The sequence below is a fragment of the Dreissena polymorpha genome, chromosome 3, assembly GCF_020536995.1.
Source record: "Dreissena polymorpha isolate Duluth1 chromosome 3, UMN_Dpol_1.0, whole genome shotgun sequence".
NCBI classification, from domain to species: domain Eukaryota; kingdom Metazoa; phylum Mollusca; class Bivalvia; order Myida; family Dreissenidae; genus Dreissena; species Dreissena polymorpha.
In genome coordinates, this window is record NC_068357.1 from 98,189,591 (window position 1) to 98,208,962 (window position 19,372).

General features: G+C 36.3%; 1 protein-coding gene across 1 annotated transcript in view; it reads left to right on the forward strand.

Annotated features, from left to right (window-relative positions):
* LOC127875466 (eIF-2-alpha kinase GCN2-like) overlaps window positions 1–19,372 on the forward strand; it is a 74,217-nt gene that overhangs the window by 41,410 nt on the left and 13,435 nt on the right. The window contains exons 22-34 of the mRNA XM_052420533.1: window positions 843–1,010; window positions 2,007–2,153; window positions 4,239–4,475; window positions 6,544–6,741; window positions 11,022–11,170; window positions 11,758–11,941; window positions 12,961–13,107; window positions 15,603–15,683; window positions 16,222–16,356; window positions 16,922–17,029; window positions 18,143–18,277; window positions 18,834–18,920; window positions 19,030–19,130. Of these exons, the coding sequence (XP_052276493.1) occupies window positions 843–1,010; window positions 2,007–2,153; window positions 4,239–4,475; window positions 6,544–6,741; window positions 11,022–11,170; window positions 11,758–11,941; window positions 12,961–13,107; window positions 15,603–15,683; window positions 16,222–16,356; window positions 16,922–17,029; window positions 18,143–18,277; window positions 18,834–18,920; window positions 19,030–19,130 (1,877 nt within the window). The remainder of the gene's footprint in view (window positions 1–842; window positions 1,011–2,006; window positions 2,154–4,238; window positions 4,476–6,543; window positions 6,742–11,021; window positions 11,171–11,757; window positions 11,942–12,960; window positions 13,108–15,602; window positions 15,684–16,221; window positions 16,357–16,921; window positions 17,030–18,142; window positions 18,278–18,833; window positions 18,921–19,029; window positions 19,131–19,372) is intronic.

Here is a 19,372-nt window from a genome sequence, read left to right on the forward strand (position 1 = left end):
TCAGTACTTTGTTGATTTATCTTTTGCTTGGCTACATGTTTGGATGTGTTAGTTTAATACACATTTTTATTTGTAACATTTTAATTAAATCTATTTTCCTCTTTGGAAACATTGTTTTGATTTCGACCCGTTTTTTGTGAGCAAATTTGTATTCAAATTTGCAGTGTTGGTGATTTTTAATTCCTTCACCTGGGCATAACGAAAACACCCACCTTTTTTTAACATGCATTTTTTAAACAGCTATTCAGTTTTGGGACAGGGATTTTACATATTTCCATATTACAGGATACTTTTTTTTATATATTTATAAGGAATTAAAATAATTGTCAATCATGTTAGAGGTATGTTATGTTCTATGACTAACACAAACAATTTGCGCAGTGGTAGCAATTTATGCAGATTTTCCAATCTGGATACTAAGTTGTTTTTTAAAACTTAATCATATAAATGTTTCTGCCTTTATTTAGCACAAATATGAAGTACCCTGTTACTGTTTACCTGTTTATATATTAGAAATGATCAAAAATCAGTGACAAAATGTCCCATAAAACTGAGACATTTTCAGTTGAATGGGGCCATGGGGCATGCATGGGGAAGGATATGCATGTTGTTTATTTACATATAAGTAAATAATAATGAATATTTCTTTATTACTTTTGGGTCATTGTTTTGCATTTAGGTATTTGGAGTCTTTCTAACTCTCAGCATACCTAATAGCAACTCTCAACATACCTAATAGTTATATAATATCTGAAGATCCAAATATCCGTTACTGTTTATAGTTTATAAATGTATATACATTCTTATCAATTGTGTACATGAGGCTATTGGATACCCCCTAGGCCAGTATAAAGGAGAATGCACTGGTGCTGACCAGTGCCGGCGACATCCATGACTACTCGTCACGGTCTGGTAGCCTTGGAGACGGGAATCTCACGGGACGGGTCGGAACCGCGCTATACGTCAGTCCTGAGATGATGATGCAGCATAGCAAGGTTACATACAGCCAGGTAGGTGGGTAAGCACTCATAGTTTAAACACACTACTCGTTCTTCTGGGTTTTTAGCTCGCCTGTTTTCGGAGAAAACCCGAGGTATTGTCATAGCCAGCTCGTTGTCCGCTGTTCGCGTCGTGCTAAAACCTTAACATTTTGTTAAGGATTTGAACATTGGCTCTAAAATCAAAGTGCTTCAACCTACAACTTTGAAATGTAGCTGCACCTTGATGAGTTCTACATGCCACACCCATTTTTGGATCACTATGTCAAAGGTCAAGGTCACTGTGACCTCTAAAAAAAAAAAAAAAAAAATCTGACAAGCTTTCATTTATTCAAAACTGCACCCGCAGCAGAGAGTGGCACCCATTATGCGGTGCTCTTGTTTAATAATCCATAGGCTGCAAATTCCTTTTTTCTGGTGACATTTTGTCTTTAAACTGAAGGCATGGTGTCCGCTCTCTAATTCAAGTAGTTTTTATCCAATATATTCACCAAACTTGGTCAGAAATTGTATATAGATGATTTCTACGCCAAGTTTGAACATGGGCCATGCTGGGCCAAAAACTAGGTCACAGGGTCACTTAGTGCATTTTTTAACATTCAGCATGGTGTCTGCTCTCTAATTCAAGTAGTTTTCATCCGATCATCACCAAACTTGGTCAGAAGTTTTATCAAGATGATCTTAAAGGCAAGATCAAAAACTTGGTCACAGGGTCACTTAGTATGTTATACACATTCAGCATGGTGTCCGCTCTCTATTTCAAGTAGTTTTCATCCCATCTTCACCACGCTTGGTCAGAAGTTGTATCGAGATGATGTGTAGGTCAAGTGCGAACATGGGTCATGCCAGGTCAAAAACTAGGTCACGGGGTCACTTAGTGTGTTTTAGACATTGAGCATGGTGTCCGCTGTTTTTTGTGAAGACAACATGCAAAATCTTCTGTGTCAATGCGGCATGTGGGGGTATTCGTCGCGTCTGTGACAAAGCTCTAGTTTTATTTGCTTTCAGAAAGTGGACATCTACAGCCTGGGGATCATATTCTTTGAGATGTGCTACAAGCCCCTGGACACTAACATGGAGAGGGTCAAGGTCCTGGGTCATCTCAGAACCAAGGATGTCATCTTCCCTGAAGACTTTGATACTGTTGGAAAACAGGTTTGAAATAATATTCTTATTACACTACATGACTTGTATTACCGGTACTTGCATTCAATATGATTGGTGTAATTTTCGAAGTGCTTTAGTCAATCTTTTGATGTGTACCACACTCTAATCAGTTACTGATGATATTCAGCAAATTTAAATGTTTATGCCCCCCTTCAAAGAAGAGGGGGTATATTGTTTTGCACATGTCAGTCAGTCCGTCGGCCGGTCCATCCACCAGAAGGTTTCCGGATGATAACTCAAGAATGCTTAGGCCTAGGATCATGAAACTTCATAGGTACATTGATCATGACTGGCAGATGACCCCTATTGATTTTCAGGTAACTAGGTCAAAGGTCAAGGTCACAATGACTCAAATAGTAAAATGTTTTCCGGAAGATTACTCAAGAATGCTTACGCCTAGGATCATGAAACTTCATAGTTACATTGATCATGACTGGCAAATGACCCCTATTGATTTTCAGGTCACTAGGTTAAAGGTCAAGGTCACAGTGACTCAAAACAGTAAAATGGTTTCCAGATGATAACTCGAGAATGTTTACGCCTGGGATCATGAAACTTCATAGGAACATTGATCATGACTGTCAGATGACCCCTATTGATTTTCAGGTCACTAGGTCAAAGGTCAAGGTCAAAGTGACTTGAAATAGTAAAATGGTTTCCTGATGATTACTCAAGAATGCTTACGCCTAGGATCATGAAACTTCATGGGTACATTGATCATAGCTGGCAGATGACCCCTATTAATTTTCAGGTTTATAGGTCAAAGGTCAAGGTCACAGTGACTTGAAATAGTAAAATGGTTTCCTGATGATAACTCAAGAACAATTAGGCCTAGGATCATGAAACTTCATAGGTACATCGATCATGACTGGCAGATGACCCCTATCGATTTTCAGGTCACTAGGTCAAAAGTCAAGTCGTGTTGAATACTTATTTAGTGTTTCTGTCTCACTGATAAATGTCAAAGCCCCCACATCAGTGTTAGCATATTAGCTGTGACTTCCAGAGGCCCCTAGATAGGATAGAAATGAAGGTTTTTTTTCCAACTTTTTGTATTGCTTTTATTATAGTTCAGACTATTCAAAAGATTATGAATTTATTACTACTCTGTAAATCAAATATAACATGCTCTGTTATAAAGTGGAATCAAATATAAAGCTGGTGGATCTTGGCTCCCATTTTTTTCTCCAACCGTCCATATCTGTCTCAAGTGTTGTTCTTTCAAGTCAAATATGGTGGCCCCCATAATTGCTCAATTGTAATTGATTAAAGATTTACCATTACTGGGGCATTTTACAGTTAACTCTTTCAGTGCGGGAACCGAATTTTGAAGGCCTGTGCAAACAGTTTGGATCCAGATGAGACGCCACAGAACGTGGCGTCTCATCAGGATCCAAATTGTTTGCTATTCTGATAGTATTCTTTGAAAAAATCGAAGAAAATGCTTATTTTAGAAATTTAACAGACAACATTTTAGCAGACGACAAATTTCCCAGCATGCAAAGGGTTAAAGTTTGATAATCTATTGTTTGATGCAAAAAACAAGTGAACAAAATCATGGGTTTATCACTCATTCATGCTCTAATGCGGTTTCTATTTATGTGCTATTGATCTTTTGAATCATGTTTCATTTGATTGTTATTTGAAGACAATGTGTTGTTTAATATTGTCTGCTAAAATGCAGTAGAAAGATGAACAAGCAAATATAAATTAAATAAGTAATCAAGATGATCTAGTTACTAGAAATTGCAGGAAAATTTTTAACATATATTCCCCTTTATTTTCGTGGGTTTTCAGGAAGTCCCTGGAACCACATTTTGCATGACTACGTATGACTACGTATGATGCAAAAAAACATTGTGGTATTGCATTTAATATAAATTTAAACTCACTGGTCCATTGGTTGTTATAATTAAATCTCAAAAGTGCCCAATGAAACCTCTATCCCATAATGGACAATATAAAATACACTTCTGAAAATGGCAAATGTTTGTGTTCATGAAATTCTTAAGCACATTTATCGTCATGCACTGGCAAATCTGGGATGACACCTTACGCACATGCTGATTTTAGCTCAAGATCGTGCAGTGGCTGCTGAACCACGACCCCAACGAGCGCCCCACATCCAAGGAGCTGCTGCAGTCCGAGTACATGCCTCCCCCTCAGATGGAGGAGGAAGAGTTGAACGAGGTCCTGCGCTCCACGATATCGGACCCGCAGAGCAAGTCCTACCACCGCATGATGAACGTTCTCTTCTCACAGACTGTCAGTCTGGCTGACGACCATGTTTATGATAGCGACTTGTATAAGGTATGTTTTTGTATATTATGAAATGTTTTTACAAATTTTTGGTTTTGTCTTAGAATCATTAAGTTATGCAAAAAACTGCCAAGGATGAAAAACAGGAAATTTTAGATAACAAAATAACATTGAACAACAATGAAGAAATTGTTTTTTTATATATATTAAAAAGAGGATTACACAATTTTTTAATCAGGGTTATTTGTCAGAAGAAATAATATTTACTTTGTTATAAAAATTGGAGCCAATTGTAAATTGTTTTAGCCACATGTTTAGATTGAAATAATTCTGAAAGCTGCAAAAAAATCCATTCCAAGGAACAGACATTTTTAGCTCGACTATTATATATGAAATATATATAGTGGAGCTATCCTACTCACCCCGGCGTTGGCGTTAGCGTGCAAATGTTAAAGTTTGCGTACCACCCCAAATATTTCCAATGTCCCTTGACATATTGCTTTCATATTTTGCATACTTGTTTACCATCATGACCCCAACCTATAAACAAGAGCAGACAACTGTATCAAGCATTTTGACAGAATTATTGCCCCTTTTATACTTAGAATATGCATATTATTGATAAATCTATGTTAAAGTTTGCGTACTACCCCAAATATTTCCTATGTCCCTTGACATATTGCTTTCATATTTTGCATAATTTTAACCAACATGACCCCAAACTATTTACAAGAGCAGACAACTGTATCAAGCATTTTGACAGAATTATTTGTACTTAGATAATTGAACATTTTCCTTACATTGCCATAACTTCTTTATTTATGATCAGATTTTATTAATACTTTGACAAAACAACACTTACCTAAATACCACAATGGATTCCACCCAAACAATACCCCACGCCCCAACCCAGAATCCCTTCCCCATTCCCACCTCCCCCCCCCAATTTTTTATGTCCCCCACTATAGTAGTGGGGGACATATTGTTCTTGCCCTGTCTGTCTGTTGGTCTGTCTGTCTGTTTGCGCCAACTTTAACATTTTGCAATAACTTTTGCTATATTGAAGATAGCAACTTCATATTTGGCATGCATGTGTATCTCATGAAGCTGCACATTTTGAGTGGTGAAAGGTCAAGGTCAAGGTCATCCTTCAAGGTCAGAGGTCAAATATATGTGGCCAAAATCGCTCATTTTATGAATACTTTTGCAATATTGAAGATAGCAACTTGATATTTGGCATGCATGTGTATCTCATGGAGCTGCACATTTTGAGTGGTGAAAGGTCAGGGTCAAGGTCATCCTTCAAGGTCAGAGGTCAATTATATGTGACCAAAATCGCTCATTTTATGAATACTTTTGCAATATTGAAGATAGCAACTTGATATTTGGCATGCATGTGCATCTCATGGAGCTGCTCATTTTGAGTGGTGAAAGGTCAAGGTCATCCTTCAAGGTCAGAGGTCAAATATATGTGGCCCAAATCGCTTATTTTATGAATACTTTTGCAATATTGAAGATAGCAACTTGCTATTGGCATGCATGTGTATCTCATGGAGCTGCACATTTTGAGTGGTGAAAGGTCAAGGTCAAGGTCATCCTTCACAAGGTCAAGGTCATCCTACAATGTCAAACATCATATAGGGGGACATTGTGTTTCACAAACACATCTTGTTTATTTTTATTTTTTCCTTTTTTTATTTTTTAAAGATCATTTAATAAATGACCACACCCCACATTATGCCCCCCTCTCAACCCCCCCACCCCCCCCCCCCCCCCCCCCCCCCTACCCCCGCCAAATTTTTATTATTTTTTTATTTTTGAAAGATCGTCTAATAAATGACCACACCCCACATTATACCCCCCTCTTAACCACCCTACCCCTCCCCCCCAAAAAAAAAATATTTAAAAAATATTGTTTTTCCTTTTTTTTTTTTTTAAATTGTCTAATAAATAATCGAATATGAACAATTTCTCCATGATGGCTTTTGTTATACTGTCAAGCACTCGAATAGTCGAGCGCCCTGTCCTCTGACAGCTCTTGTTAAGCATGTGACCATAGTCTTTTTTTTTAAAGGTGGGTTTTTGACACCTAAAAAGATGTTGTAATTGTTCATTTCAGGGCAGCTTTTCCATCAAGATGTCATTGACACAGGGACTAGTGCACGACACACTCGTGCGCATCTTCCAGAAGCACGGGGCTGTGAGACTCAGCACAGCGCTCCTGGTCCCACGTCAGAAGCTGTATGACCACGCGGAACATTACACGTGTCTCATGGACCATAGCGGCCGGCTAGTTGGGCTGCCATTTGATCTCAGGGTATGCGCTCTTAGCCCACACATGAACAACATTCATGAGTGAGTTTTAATGCACACATTTTGGATGTAAAACGTTAATGTGAACGATTTCGGCCCTCTTTTATTGACCCTCTTTTATTGAGGTACATGATCTGAATCTGTTTATTTGTGTTATAGGCCTCCGGCCCCTGACACATATATATATATATTACAATTCATGCAAGACAATGGTGTGTGCACAAATGGTTGGCATAGTATTTAAACATATAGTCGAGTGGTAAACAATGCTTAACAATAGCATGCTAAAACATTATACACTAATTACATGTAGTAGAGCAAAAAGATTCAAATATTTCATCCGAAACAAGCGCATGCCCGTACGCACGCACATGCACACATGTATATAATTATATTCATTTATATGCATACATACACATATACAAATGCTATTGAGTATATATACGATATATAACTGTATAAACCCTGCATATAACCTACAAAGATCTAGAAGCCAGTGTATAGGATGCTTACAAGTAGTAATAGCTGAAATTAGGTTATATAGGTAGGGCCTACAGTAAATTGACAGAAACTGTATACCGAGTAGTAAGCCTATCGAAACGAAATATAGGGCTTTCTCGGTAAGAGACTACATTTTAAGCTTAAGAACACTTTTACATTCATTTGAAAATATAGTTTAGTCCTGTGGCAAACCTCTAAATAAGTTATATTAAAGATCAAGAATTAATTTTCGTGTTTCAAGTGCTTTAACTATGTAATAAGCAGTTTGTTTAATTGTCTGTTCATTTTTGCTTGACAGCATTATACACAATTTATGTGTATTTGGGTTTATGAAAAATTTACGTTGTATATATGTTTTTCGTATATCCTGCAATACAGGGCACTTGAATAGGAAATGTAATTCGTTTTCTATTTCACCAGTATTGCAAATTGGACAAAGTTGCTGTTCTCTTGTTATGCCGCGATATCTGCCTGTTTCGATTTCTATCGGAAGGGTTCCAGAACGAAGTTGGGCAAAACTGCGCCTAAATTTGCGCACACATAGGATGTCTAAGTATGATTTGTGTTCGTATTGTGAATTAATATGTTTATATAATTCAAGTTTGGGAAATGTATTAACTATACTCCACCAGTTCTGTAAGTATTTGGACTTAGCCCTTTCTCTAAATTCATTTATAAATTTTTGTTGGTTTGGGACATGCTGGTTCATCCAAATGTAATGAAATCCATTTGTGCTAAGTAAGTTCTTTATTTCATTGGCCCAATTAAAGTAGAGATTTGAGTGTGTGTGTTCAATAAGAAATTATAGCATTTTTTCACGTATCTGGTGTCAGGCATGCTTATTATTTTCAGCCAGTATTTTAGGCATCGAATTTGTGCAGTACATTTGTGTAATTACAATAGGGTAGTGACCACAATCTCTGAGGCTCGTGATATTGATGTTTTTTCACCAACACAAAGGTACCTTTTGCAGGCATGTCGGTAGACCGATTCAATACATTGAATTTCTTTAAAACCCCAAATTTCACTTCCATGTAATAAAACAGGACTTATTTTACTGTCAAACAGTTTAAAGAAGACTATACAATTAGATAGTTGACCACATTTATACAATGACGATAATATGCTATTCAAGGCACGCTTCTCCTTAATTGCATTTTCGCTTGCCATTTTACTTAGCGAAAGAGAAGGAAAGAAGCAGACACCAAGGTAGGTAGAGGACTGAACAACGTCAATTAAAGTACCCGCATAACTCCAGCGTTCATTCATAGCTGGTTTACCCCCCTTTCTGAAGACCATGATCTTTGTTTTTTGTGGGTTAACATGTAATCCTGTTCTTGTACAGAATTGTTGCAATGAATCGAGCTGGCGCTGTAAACCCAAAACTGTTATCAGCTAGAAGAGCAACATCATCTGCGAACATAAGCAGTAAAATTTCAGCATCATTTGGTGAAATTTGTATCCCTCTCACACCGTTATTTAATAACTCTTGTACTAATTCGTTTATGAAAAAGGAAAATAATTGGGGTAAGATCAAACACCCTTGTTTTAGACCGATTTTGCAATCAATATAGTCAGTGTACCCATTACTGCATCGAACGCGAGACTTGAAGTTTTCATACACAGCCTTTAGTATGTTTAAAAGTTTACCTTGTATGTCAGCTTCTTGTAAAATCTGCCATAGAATACTGCGATCTACTGAGTCATATGCAGTTTTAAAATCAATAAAACCTAGGTAAAACTTTCCACGTTTTTTGGACAATATTTTGGAAATGAGAGTTTGCATTACAAAGGCGTTATCAATTGTCGAATAACCAGCTCGGAATCCGGATTGACTTTCATGTATTTTAGCGAACGCGTTAGCATAGAACGAAAGCCGTCTATTAATCACACAAGTAAATAATTTACCAAAATATATCTAACAATGATATGCCTCGATAGTTTTGAGGAGAGTTAATATCACCCTTTTTATGTATTGGCACTATTATAGCGGAGCTCCAGTCCGAAGGAAAATAGCCTGTATTAAATATTCAGTTAAATAAATGCACTAATATTGGTAAAATAAATGTATGCGAATATTTAAAGAATGCAGGGGGAATTTCATCTTGACCGGGGCTCTTGGATTCATTAAGAGCTCGTATACTTAATAAAATATCTTCATCGGTAATTTTACTATTGAAAAGTTCTCTTTCCACTTCAGACAAGTTATTGGTTATGTTTTGGCCAGGCGGTATATTGTAATTGTTGGCATTCGCCTTAAATAGTGTTTCAAAATGCAATTTCCAGTCGTCTGTGCTAATAACATTTTGGGTATTATTTGTTTCGGACAGGTTCTTAAGTTTCTTCCAAAAGGATATGGGGTTATTTATATTTGAACATAAGTCATCAAGCTTGGTCTTATAAAAAAGTTTTTTTTTACGGTTACAGCAATCTTTGAATTCTTTTTTCGCCTGAAGGTAGTTATTCATATTAGTTTCCGACGAGTTAACTCGAAAATTATGTAAACACGATTGTTTTACCCGTTTATAGTTGCAGCATTCTTTGTCAAAACATTGTGGTCTGAGAGTGGATACTTTGCATTTTGATTCCTTGAGGCAAACAGCTGAACATTGTTGAAAAATGCCAACAATGTGACTAACGATAGTATTGATATTAACGGAATTGTCATTTATAAAGCTGAGTGTCCGTGACATGAACTCGTTTGTAAACGTATCTTGCAAACAACCTATGAAATGCGTCAAATTGTTCTGTTCAAAGTTATATTTTTTGCGGATCTTCATAGGTTTAGGCATAACAGCGTTTTGTTCTAAATTACATTTAAATTTGATTTCTAGAGGGGAATGACATGACTGGGTTCTCTCGCCGATTAGAAAATTTAGAACCATGTTTGACAAATATTCAGAGATAATGGCATAATCAATGACACTTTTGCCATTGGCGTTAACAAATGTAAAGTGCCCATAATTACTATCTTCACCTAGTCTACCATTAGCGACAAAAAGATGGTTAGAAATGCAAAATTTTTATAAAAATTTGCCCTGACTATTGATGACAAGCTTGTATAAGCCATAACTTTGTTGTTCATTGTGAGATTTTAAAATCATTTGGCACATTTGTTTGCCATCATTAGACGGTGTGTCCCGCGAAAGAATTACGTTGATATCTCCAAGGTCAAGGTCACACTTTGAGTTCAAAGGTCAAAAATGGCCATAAATGAGCTTGTTTGGGCCATAACTATGTCATTCATTGTGAGATTTTAAAATCATATGTCACATTTGTTCACCATCATTGGACGGTGTGTCGCAGGAAAGAATTACGTCAATATCTCCAAGGTCAAGGTCGCCACATTTCAAAATAGATTTATTTTGATATAAAGGTTAATTTTAAACAATCAGTTCAGTTTGACTTGTCTCCCTTTATCCGACTTTTTTTTCAAATTGAAAACCTGGTTTTGTGACAATTTTGTCCCTTGTCATTTCTTTTTTTTGTCATACTGTTTATCATGTAGTCTTTCTTCACTTAGATTTAAAAGCTTGTTGTTTTTGTGTTGTTTAGCTTAGTGTAGGTGTAGTTTGAGGTTTCTTGCATCTTGTAAAGATTCAGTTTATGGCCTTTTTTTCAATGTACAATTATGTAATGACGTTTAAAGTTTTCATGTTCATCTTAGGTCATAAAAATATCAAAAAATACCTGTTGCTGATATTAAATTTTACACCTTCCAAGTAAAGACTGATTGTACATTTAGGTGGATTTAATTGCATAGTTAAGTGTTTTTGCTTTCAGTTGCCCTTTGCTCGTTACGTATCCAGGACCAATGTGAACTACCTTAAACGTTACTGTTTTGACAAAGTGTATCGCAAGAGAAAAGTAGGAGGCTTTCATCCCAGGGAGCTCACCGAGTGTGCCTTTGACATCTTCACAAACTCTGTCAGGTACTGCAGTGCTTTTATGCTCTCCTTCGAAGACTGTGGCATATAGTAGTTGGTGTGTGGGCCTGTGCACCTGTCTGTCTTTGAGAAACTTCACTTCTCAGCAAAAACTTGTCCACATATGGATGGATTTTAAAATAATTTACCCTTAGCATAAATGCCTGTCATAACACATGTTTGGTGTAACACTCATCTACCTAAATCAAAGGTCAAGGTAAAACTAAGCTGCCAAAGGTCAAAATTGGCCATAAAACAGCTTGAAAATTCCTGCCACAGCCATGATTTTTCCATATTTTGATGGACTCTTAAAATAACACAAATTCCCATCACAGGGCCACATGTTGCACGCAACACCTGTCTCCCTACCTCAAAGCTCATGATTACACAAAGAGGTCAAAATTCAAATTTGGCCATAAAACTGACATAAAACATTACATTCTCTTATCCAAAGGTGAGAAAACAATTATTGGTCAACTTTTTCAAGACAACAGCTTGCATCTTGTCTTGCTTATGACTTTTACATTATAGTACTCTTGTTTGGCTGTCCCATCATCTTTTGAAATATATTTATAAACAATAGATGTTTTCAGTTTAATTCCAGACGGGGAGGTAATTGTGGTAGTGCAGGACATCATCAATGAGTTCCCTCCCCTGCAGCAGAGAAACTACTACGTCAAACTGCACCATACCTCACTAGTCTCCGCTGTGCTGCTTCACTTTGGATTGCCTGAGAATAAACATGCAGAATTTCTCAAGGCTTTGACTGAAATCAAGGTAAACAAACAAACAAGATACTCTGCAGGGACAAAAAGGTCAAATTGTGTGTGAATTAAACAGTTTTTCTCCATCAATCGACTTGGCAATCTTCATTATCAACACAAACAAACAACATAAGAAGAAAAATAACTCGACTGAATGTATTTCTAAATAATGATAGTGTTCTTAATCACTTGACTTAAGTTGGTCTTTATCATCAGAAAAAGTCTGAACATGGTTTTAAAAGAATACAGTTAAAGTTAGTTTTAAGTTATTAATCACACATTTTTAGCTCTCCTGGAAAGAAAGTTCTTAAGGTGAGCTTTTTTCATCATCCAGCGTTGGACAGTGTTTGAGGTGCGTTGTCAACTTGTAGTTTGTTATAACTGTATAGACCACATTTTTATGCCCCTGGTAGGGTGGCATATAGCAGTTGAACTGTCTGTCTGTCTGTCTGTCTGTCTGTCTGTCTGTCTGTCTGTCTGTCTGTCTGTCTGTCTGTCTGTCTGTCTGTCTGTCTGTCTGTCTGTCTGTCTGTCTGTCTGTCTGTCTGTCTGCCTGTCTGCCTGTCTGCCTGTCTGCCTGCCTGCCTGCCTGCCTGCCTGCCTGCCTGCCTGCCTGCCTGCCTGCCTGCCTGCCTGTCAGAAAACTTTAACATTGGCCATAACTTTTGCGATATTGAAGATAGCAACTTGATATTTGGCATGCACGTGTATCTCATGAAGCTGCACATTTTGAGTCGTGAAAGGTCAAGGTCATCCTTCAAGGTCAAAAGTCACAAATACAATCCAAGGGAAGTGATAAGCTTTAGAAGGGAGAGAATTTCCAAGCCTGCCAAATGATATATTGAAATTTTATTTCAAAGCGGCGCAATAGGGCGCAGACTTAATTTTGATGAAACATAGTAAGAATGTATATCTTGAGAATATTTAGGCCAAGTTGGAATCTGGGTCATGTACCTGTATGTCTAGAAAATGCACACTAAATTACGTCAAATATCTTGTTACCATCAGTGATAACTCTAGTGTAATTTCCAGAGAGATTCCAAGTCCAGCTTGTCAAGTCTGACGACATTCAATTTATCGGAGCAAGTCCTACATCAGATGTTGAATCATCTTGAGACGGAAGGAACGTATCAGAAAGTTGCCAACGTTCTAAGGACCATAACCAAATCTCGAGGACAGGTAGGCTTTTGTGTTCTTGTACATAATTTTATTATGCATTCCAGTCCCCACAAGTGGAAAACATTTAGTTACTGTCTGTCCATCTAAATTGTATATTTTTATGTAGTTATGTGTTGTTGTGACAAAAATAAGGCCTACAAATTAATTATAGAAGAAAAGAAGGAAAAGAATTGTACCACAAAATTGATCATTTTTTTGTTCTATTCTGTTCTTGGCCTGTGTGCAAATTGATGCTAACAAATGTCAATCATTTTGGCTGAGTAATGATTATGAACACTCAAAATATTTAAACAATTTTTAGCTCGACTATAATATATGAAATATATATAGTGGAGCTATCCTACTCACCCCGGCGTAGGCGTTGCCGTGTCCGTTTGCGTGCAAATGTTAAAGTTTGCATACTATCCCAAATATTTTCAATGTCCCTTGACATATTGCTTTCATATTTTGCATACTTGTTTACCATCATGACCCCAACCTATAAACAAGAGCAGACAACTGTATTAAGCATTTTAACAGAAATTATGGCCCCTTTTATACTTAGAATATGCATATTATTGATAAATCTATGTTAAAGTTTGCTTACTACCCCAAATATTTCCTGTGTCCCTTGACATATTGCTTTCATATTTTGCATACTTGTTTACCATCATGACCCCAACCTACAGACAAGAGCAGACAACTGTATCAAGTATTTTGACAGAATTATTGCCCCTTTTATACTTAGAATATGCATATTATTGATAAATCTCTGTTTAAGTTTGCGTACTACCCCAAATATTTCCTGTGTCCCTTGACATATTGCTTTCATATTTTGCATACTTGTTTACCATCATGACCCCAACCTATAAACAAGAGCAGACAACTGTATCAAGCATTTTGACAGAATTATGGCCCCTTTTATACTTAGATAATTGAACATTTTGCTTAAATTGCCATAACGTCTATATTTATGATCAGATTGTATTAATACTTTGACAAAACAACACTTACCTGAATACCACAATGGATTCCACCCAAACAAAACTCCACGCCCCAACCCAGAATCCCTGCCCCCTCCCCCCCACCTCCCCCCCCCCCAAAAAAAAAATATTTGTTTTTTCCTTTTTTTTATTTTTGAAAGATCATCTTATAAATGACCACACCCCACATTCATTATACCCCCCTCTCACCGCCCCTACCCCCCCCCCCCCCCCCCACCCAAAAAAAAAAAAAAAAATATTGTTTTCCTTTTTTTTTTGAAAGATCGTCTAATAAATTACCACACCCCACATTATACCCCCCTCTCAACCCCCCTACCCCCCCCCCCCCCATCCCCCCCCCCAAAAAAAAAAGATAAATAATTGTTTTTTCCTTTTTTTATTTTTGAAAGATCGTCTTATAAATTATTGAATATGAACAATTTCCCCATGATGGCTTACGTTATACTGTCAAGCACTCGAATAGTCGAGCGCGCTGTTCTCTGACAGCTCTTGTTTACTTGGTCCTTAATTTTAATTCATATATAGTAAAATTATTTAATGTGTATACACATGTATAATTGATTTTAAAAATTAGTTGTTTTTTTTGTAAAATGTTTTGAAATTTTAAACTGTAAATATTTTATTACTGAAACCATCAGTTATTTGGTCACATTTTTTGCAAATATTAATCTGAAACTTTTGTTAAATATTGCTTTTTTCATGGAATAAATCATAAGATTTTAAGTTTTGCGAGCAACACACTGCTCTTTTATGCTGGTGCCTACTAAGAACAACTTGTGACACCAATGGCAGAAATCAATAACATGTCCATAAACACAGAACTTGAGCAATACAAATGTAAACCAGTATATTTATTGTTACAGAGGGTACTTATGGTTTGCGCTCTGTGTGTCTGTCAGTCTGTCAGTCCGTGAATCTGTCACACTTTTCTGGATCCTGTGATAACTTTAAAAGTTCTTATTATTTTTTCATGAAACTTGAAACATGGATAGATGGCAATATGAACATTATGCACGTCATTTCATTTTGTTCCTTCATCAAAAATTCTGGTTGCTATGGCAACAAATATATATATATATATATATATATATATATATATAATAATTCTATATATCTGACAATCGTGGAGCTGGTAGGGGACATATATTGCTTGTTTTTAAAAGTTTTTTTACGCGCAAAAAGTAATTAACGAACTGTGGGGAGTGGGCACTAACAGCGTAGACGTAATTGACACATTCATTTGACTCACAATAAAAATCAATCAGTTGAGACTTTGTCATATTTTGATGTTTTGTAAACCAATATCCAAGACTGATTGCTTCCAATTTATAAGTGTTTAGCAAGAAGAATTGTATCAAAATTATCATTCGTTGAAAAATATATTTGCCAATTATGTCATGATTAAGTCATATTAATGTTTGATATATGATATTTGCTCTATAAAAATGTATTGATATTATCAGAAGTTTACGAAATCAGAAACAAATCAATGTTGTTTTTCACAACTTTCAGGCAGCTACTTTGGCCAAACAAGGACTGCATGAACTCGAAGCAGTAATCACAAATGCTGAGCAGCTAGGTCTGAAGTTACCAGTAAGTGACTGATACCTTTGTAGTTTACTGGTATATTTATTAAGCGCTTACAATAAGAGTAAGCAAAAATTGCAAGGGTTGAAATTACATTTAGTTTCAAAGATATTAACCTGATATTTTTTCCTAAAGTTAGTGAGAAAAGACCACTGAAAATCACAGAATGTTTTTTCTCATTTGTGAGTTCAAAACTGTGAAACATTCGTGTTTTAGAATTTGTTATTGATTATTGTTGTTGTTGTTGTTGTTGTTTCTGCCTCTTATTGTAAGTCTGTGTGTATGAATTTTCCTGTTAAAAGGTTCAGGCTTGAGATATGACTGAGGAAAGTGTTGGTTTCAAATCTTAATGTTAATTTTATGCAGAAGTGAATAAAATTAAAAAATAACTCTTATATGCAAATATTATATTTAAATGAGTCACATTTTTTTTTTATATAAACAACTTAGGGAAGATATAAGCATTGTTAAAAAACATTTTTAAAAAGTCTCAAGGGATATTATGTCACCAGTATTCTTAAGTAACAAGATCTATTCTGTTCAGATTTCAGTGCGAGTATATGACAGTTTGACCACGCTGATGTACAGAGGGGTCACCTTCCAAGTTACAATCGATATTAAGCGGAAGAAGAAAACTGTGTCAGAGGTGCTGGCAACTGGCGGAAGATATGACCATCTGGTTTGTAGCCTTGATGTCATGAGTTGTAACTAGGGGCTTGGGCTCAAGCCTCCAGGCTTTAAAATGTCAATTATTAAGAATTTAGGTGATGTTTGAAAAAAATATCCTGAATCCAAGTAAATGGAAGAAACATTAGATTAACTTTGGGGTTTAAGATGAAAAAAAAATCTTTCAATTGCACATTAATATTGTCGAGATTTTTTCATATAAAAAATAATATTTTGGTTTTGTGAATTATAAAAGAGAACATGAAAAGATACCTTTTCAACTGTTCAAGAACTGTTATCTGATACACATCTAGGTTTCATGTGGTTTATGGGGATTGAATCTACATCATGCAAAAAGAGGTCATATGCCATACACAACCATGATTAAGTCTGGTCTTGTGCTAACCTCTCGCTTTAAATTCACATACCGTTTACTGGTCTTATTAGCGACCCGACACTGCAAGCTGGTGGGGAGGTATGCTGGCCGCAAATGGCATTATATAGATTTTGGCAAGATGTGGCCCTTTTACTCTTCCTTGCAAATGTGTTGTTATTATGGTCAGTTTATTATTGTCCAGGTAGAGCAGTATGATGCAAGAAGAGGCAAACCGGCCTCCAAGAAGTCTGCCGTAGGTGTCAGCATTGCCTTTGAGAAGATTGTATCAGCCATGTTGGAGATGGAGGAGGTAGGAGAGTTTGGAGGGATGGGAGGGGGGGCAGTGGTTTTAATTGCTTAAGATTTTTTACAAAGCAGGTATTTTTTTCCTATTCTAAGGTTATTAATTCTTAATAAAAGATTTGGCTTTTGTGTATGCATGGAAGCAGTTGGAGTATTTTTCTTAGTTAAGATTCCTAACAAAACAAGTAACTTTCTCTACTCTAAGGTTATGTTTTCTTTTCAAGAGGTGTGCCATTTTTTTTTTTGTGTGAATGCTTTAAACTCCTAACAAAACAGGTAATTCGCTATTTAATTTTATATTGTTATATGATGGGCAGGCAGAATTTAAACAGGTGGTTCATGGTAAATAAAGTAAGCTTGCATTTACAAATCTTGATGAAACTGTGGAAATAGAAGCTTGCATGGAGATCTAGCTTAAAATGTAATATTATGTTGTGTTTAGTCAAGGTCAATGATACTAAAAATAGAAAATCAGTGTCTGATTAATAACTTGAATTTGGATAGAGATATTGCTAATAAATTATTTTATAGCAAGCCTGCATGGAAATTGCTCAGGACTGAATTTGGGGCCAGGGAGGTAAATAACTGAAAGTGTTTATGTTGGTAGCTTGCATTCATACCTAGCTCGGGGTAATTAGGACCATCTGGGTCAATGTGACTGTTACTTAAAATAAGAAAAACTTTTTTCCACTTAATAAATTTAGTTTGGATAATGGTATTAAGCAGAAAGTTTGTGGGTACGTAGCTTACACAAAGACCTAGCCTCAGATTGCACAATTATTAAAATTAGATAAATAACCTCAACGTTAAAAAACTGCTTTTGTGGTATTGCTATGTTTCTTATTTGTTGTTTTTTTTATTCAAAGCGTGGAGAATAAATCAAAATTTAGATTTTTGTTTTAGTATTGTTTTTGTTCAGGTCATTATATTTAAGTTTGTATGTATTATCAAGAACTTTTTTTTTGACCATTTAAAGAACTTTTTTACTCAATTGTTTTTAATATACTTTTGTACATTTGTTAACATGACAGCTTATACGTACACTATGTGATCATTTCAAGCATAAAGACCGAAATTAGTCTTCGCAAATTCAATCTTTACGTCTAATTTCCCTCCTAAGTTCGAGCCACCGAGCGCCTATGACATACTGGTGTGTACGATCGGACATCGGCCTATGCTGAAGGAGAGGATGGGTCTAGTGAGAGACATGTGGAAGGCGGGACTGAAAGCTGAAATTCTCCATGAAACACTGGAGGTAAGTAATTTAAGCTTCCATGTGGGAAAACTGGGCTTAATGCATGTGTGTGAGGTGTCGTCCCAGATTAATCTGTGTAGTTAGCACAGGCCAATCTGGAACAACACTTTCTGCCTAAACTAGATTTTTGTGAAGGAGCGACTTCTTTAAAAGAAAAATACCATAAAAGCAGAAAGTGTCGTCTGCACAGGCTGATCTGGGATGACACAGCTATAGCTCAACTTTGTATCAAATACAACACTGAACATCTATTTATGCACATCCTATACAAATTCCACCTGAAATGTATGACTCAATTTTCTTCTGGATTGAAGATGTTCAGCTTTTTGTCTTTCTTAATTCCTTTAGCACCGTCTATCTTTCATACCGGTACTCAGAATGAGATGAAAATAAATAAATGGTAACTATTGTATGCACTTCCTAAAAATACAGCATAAGACAATAATATACCTATTCTCAGTGTATATTAATAAAAAAAAACAGTTGGGGACATTCTTTGAAGCTGTGAGTAAGTGAATCTAAAAATGTTATGTTCAGTTTTATATGCCTCTTACAGGGTCAAGAGGAAATACAAGACTTCTGTCGGGCCCAGGGAATCTCACATCTTGTGATACTGAAGGATACAGACGGGTCCAATGTCAAGGTAATGATAGTTTAGGTTCTTTTGTCTTTAGAAAGATTTGCGAGTATCATTTTAGAATATAAAACAGATTTTTACAAAATACAAAATATTTCCTCTTGCATTGCTTCAGGTGCGAACGATTGAGAAGGAGAAGATAACGGAGAAGATCCTTCCCATCAGCCAGCTTGTGGAGCACCTGAAACAGAGGCTGCAGACGAATACTGTCGAGTGGTACGATATCTAACTCTTTCAGTGCTGGAACCGAATTTTGAAGGCCTTTGCAAACAGTTTGGATCCAGATGAGACGCCACAGAACGTGGAGTCTCATAAGAATCCAAACTGTTTGCTATTTTGATAGCATTCTTTGAAAAAAATCTAAGAAAATGCTAATTTTAGAAAATCAGCAGACGACATTTTAACAGACAACAAATTTCCCAGTATGCAAAGGGCTGACTGTCAAGCCTTCCCCACTC